General features: G+C 40.9%; 1 protein-coding gene across 1 annotated transcript in view; it reads right to left on the bottom strand.

The window, feature by feature from the left end:
• Window positions 1–602: 602 nt before the first annotated feature.
• The window catches only part of METTL14 (methyltransferase like 14), a 53,504-nt gene continuing 49,876 nt past the window's right edge, over window positions 603–4,230 (bottom strand). The window contains exon 11 of the mRNA XM_019522027.1: window positions 603–4,052. Within this exon, the coding sequence (XP_019377572.1) occupies window positions 3,739–4,052 (314 nt within the window). The 3' untranslated portion in view covers window positions 603–3,738. The remainder of the gene's footprint in view (window positions 4,053–4,230) is intronic.

Raw genomic sequence — 4,230 nt, 5'->3', positions numbered from 1 at the left:
TGGAGGGGGTGAGAATTTCTTGGGTCAGCAGCAGGGCACGAGGTTTTGCTAACTGAACAGCTCCTGAACTTTGACCATGGTGGCTTGCCTTTTCTTCAGCTCTTTTGAGTTCTCCACACATCTATGTTCTGCTTCTGGGTATGCTCAGAGGACATCAGGTGAGACACTGCAGAGCACCTTTGTGTGTATCTTCGGGATCCAAACACTAAGTATCCCTCTACCTGTTTTGTCCGAGGTGCTCAACCCCATTTTTGGAAGGCATGTGACAGATCAGAGGATAAGGAAAGGGTGATCTTACTTTCAGAGAACTCATAATTTGGGAGCCCCAGGTATGACTCTTCTTCTGAAGGGATTCAAATCCACATCTCCTACCTTCCAGGAAAGTGCCTCAACCAGCTACATGCTGTTCTGATAGCCCAATCCTTTACTATTGAAGCTCTCCGATTTTACAAGTAATATTTATGCACTGGGCACTGAATAACTAATGTAAGTGGTATTCCTTAAAGTTATACTGAGGAGTATAACTTTATCTTAGCAAGGCTGTGTTAATTATAAACTATTCAACTGAGAGCTTTACAAAAATGAAAGTGTTTACAAGCAACTTGAACAGTACAGCTAACAGGTCAGCCGATTCATTACAAGTGCCAGCATCTGCAAGTGGAAGACTCAAGGCTAACGTCTGGATTTATGCAGAATAATCTAGTCAACTGACGTTTTCAAATCCCTTTGAAACTGTAGACTAAGCCATCCCAAGGGGCTTCCCAATGTAATTGTCAAACCCTTCACTTACTGAACAAATATGACTTTAAAGATCATGCACCTTATAAGTATCTCCCAGAATGAGACAGGTAAGAACCAGACAGACATCCTAAACCAGAATGGTGGCACTAAGTATGTAGCATGATTTGAAATATTTTAAATATCTGTTAGGCTTTTGTCTTCAGGGATGTGAAGTGTTCACATTAAGCCACTTGTGTTAGATAAAAGGCTCACTGGATTGCTCATTGTGATAAGCATTGTTATCATGCCTCTTCTGTTAAAATGCTCTGATTGGAAAGCTGGATGACAATTAGTAATGGGATACAAAACTTTTCATCTCAGGATGCCAACTCAAATGCAGCCTAGGTCAACAGTGATCAGAAGTTATGAGATAACAGCATTTTCATAGACTACATAAAAAATAGTCTAATTTCAGTTTCTTATGAACAGAGTCAGCATCACAACACCATAGGACTCATGAGCACATGTGAACAAATTACCACATTTTGACTAATCAAGGACTGAGCACATATGAATAATGTACAACCTTGTCATCTGTTCTGGCAATCTGTCCAGATTCACTGGTGTGACACCACAGGGCGCACTGTCTTTTCTTCAGGTGATATTCAACAATGTCTATTTTTCTTGTCAACACAGTTAACAAGTAAGGCTCAGGTTGTCTGTCTTCCATTAATCTCCATGAGTACAGTGTGCATCCAAGAGCAGATATGGCCCCAAGAGTGACTGGGATATATGTATTGCTTGCCTTACCCTATTCTAACTACTTCAGCTTTGCAAAAATCTAAATGCAAATCCTAGCAATATAAAAGAGAGTTTTACTTTCAAAATTATTAAATTACTGTAACTTTATGTACATCATCATTTTATAGTCTTAACCAAGTTCCTGAACTCTACCATTCCAAAAAAGATATGTATCTCAGTTGGTTTTTAAACCAAAGTGCAGTATCAGGGATGCATTGCTCCTTATCTGTAGAATAACTGCTCCTTTTCTGTCTGAATGCTTGTCCCATAGCACTTGATCTTCAGTTACAGAGAAATGCATGAGGAGAAAGAATCAAAGGAAGAAAGCACTGAGTTAATAGCCTTTCCTCCTCAATTTACAGAAGTCTGTTCCAGTGGTATGGGAATGTCATCTGTAATGCAGAGCTTGTCCAATATTTACTTCCAAAACAACATAGCATGAGTATGATACAATCAGGAAAAATAAGAACTGTTTTCAGATTATAGCATACAACATCTATTAAACATTGTTTCAAATATAATCGGCTGCAAGCATCACTGATATTTAAATGAGCTCCTGACATTCACATTTTAAGGGTTCTGTCTCTACTGCAAGTCACTCCATCTTTGCAGATATGACCAGAGAGAAATAAAAAGTAAGCAGGGGAGATACTGACTCACCAGGTATTTACTGTAACCTCTGACAAAGTCTGCAGAACCTCTTGAATTAAAGTACTAGCTTGCTTTACTTGATGTTAAAATTCCCTGAGATCTCACCCAGCAAGGCAGTAAGAACGCCCTGTTCCTTTCCTGAAAGCTGAATTGTCAAAACAGAAAACCAGAATGCCACTTAAAGAGAGAACCAAAAAAAAAAAAAGCATTTCAATAAAACCAAAAGAAAACCAGTAGTTAATAGGAAAGGTTTATCAAAAAGAGTACTCAAATAAATGTAACTTCATCACTTTACAGGGGTATTTTAAAAGTTGGGCTTCAGCAACTGCAAAGTACCAGAGACTTAGAGCCGTATTCTAGTCACTGCAAAGTCCACAGCAAGAGTCCTCTGGACTTCAGCAAGGGCAGGTCTTGTTCATGTGTCAAATATTGTAAAACAGCTTTACAGGTTTAGGTTTTCTAAAAACAAATAAATGCCAAGCAGTTGTGCTTTTCCTTACAAGCTGTATGCTGGAGCGGACCTCCTATAATGCATACTCACCCCCACATCACTTTTTAAGAACTGTTGAACCACAGAACCCTGTTTACACAGGCAGCATTTGTCCAGATTTCTCTGGAAAGATATTTTCCTCATTACAGTGCTCTTGTCTTTCCCCTCCATCATAACTTCCTCCCCACCATACATATGGAATATATTTTGCAATAAAACTTTGATTTCTCTAGGTAAAAATAAGACCATTAGTAGGCAGTGGGTGAAATCCCTACTGAAAAACAATCCATGCCTAAGCAAACAGAGGTTCTGGACTGCTTACAGATGTCAGTCACTTTTTGCTTTCCATGAAGCATTACAAGTGACCACATAAATAGGGTTTGTTAACCAAAGATTAAAAAAACATGAAATACATATAACAAGTCAAAAAATACTAGAACTGCTCCCAAAAATCGTTAGGGAAACTTAAAACAAATAGAAAAAATAGAGCTCTATTTATTCAATATTATTCCCTTAAGTTTAAGAATATACGAGAAGATAGAATAAATGCCATTATGGGCCCACAGCAGTTTTCTTCACATTCCTTTCTAGCAATTTCAAGTCTATGTTACTGCCATGCAATTGAGAATGGCATTCCTCCGCAGTGGCATGTTAACATTGGGGAGAAAAATGGCATTGACAGAATGGGAGGAGGAATTCATTCATGGTTTATGAGGAAAACAATTAAAAGAAAAAAACACCTTGAAGTCTGAAAAAGAGCAGAGCAGACAACTCTTCTTCAATCCTATACGGGGCTTGAGGAGACAGCCCAGCTGATGCTTCCTCTTTGCTCTGATCACCTTCCAGGTGAATAAAAACTGCCAGGAGGCTTTTTGGTCAGTGCCACCAAGTGCTGCATCTTGCCTCCAAGTGAAGTGATTTCCCAGACGTGGGAAGACAGAGTATTTGGGACTGCTTGAAGGGAATACAATCAGTTGAAAACGTCATGTGGGCCAAGACCCAAAAATAATTTGCCTCAGCAGAAATAAGGCTAAAAAAAAATACGGAGAAGGGGAGAGCTAAAGACTCAAATGTAATCAGCGTGCCGGGAAACCTCCCCTGTGGGTACCTCCACGGCCGCCTCTGAATCCACCCCTTTCACCCCGGAAGTTAGTTCTGTTCCTCTCTCGGCCCCTTTCTCCCCGGCCAGCTGACGTTCCGCCTCTGCCTCCGCCCCGGGGAGCGCCACCTCCCCGGTCGGACTTCGTTTTGGGAGGTGGCGATTTTGGTCGAAGCCTCTCGATCTCTTCTGTACAGCCAGTCAGATGGGAATTTGGAGCAGTAAAGTAGGATGCATATGTCTCCGCATTAAAGTTACTGTTTGTGAGGGTAGGTCCCACAGTCAGCCAGCCTAAGGGAAGACAGACAGAACATTAGCCAGAGCAGCATGACGGACCATCGTGCTTCAAACTGTCCTCTCACAGGTGAGTGGCAGCTGAAGCACTTAATAGATACGAATTAGGGCTGTGTGAAGCTTTGGGTGCCGATTTGATTCGGAGGAGATTCGGCCTGATTCAGTGGCTGAATCT

This window comes from Gavialis gangeticus, unplaced genomic scaffold, assembly GCF_001723915.1.
Source record: "Gavialis gangeticus isolate Ggan-Ray unplaced genomic scaffold, GavGan_comp1, whole genome shotgun sequence".
NCBI lineage: Eukaryota > Metazoa > Chordata > Crocodylia > Gavialidae > Gavialis > Gavialis gangeticus.
This window is presented reverse-complemented; position numbering and strand designations above follow the sequence as displayed.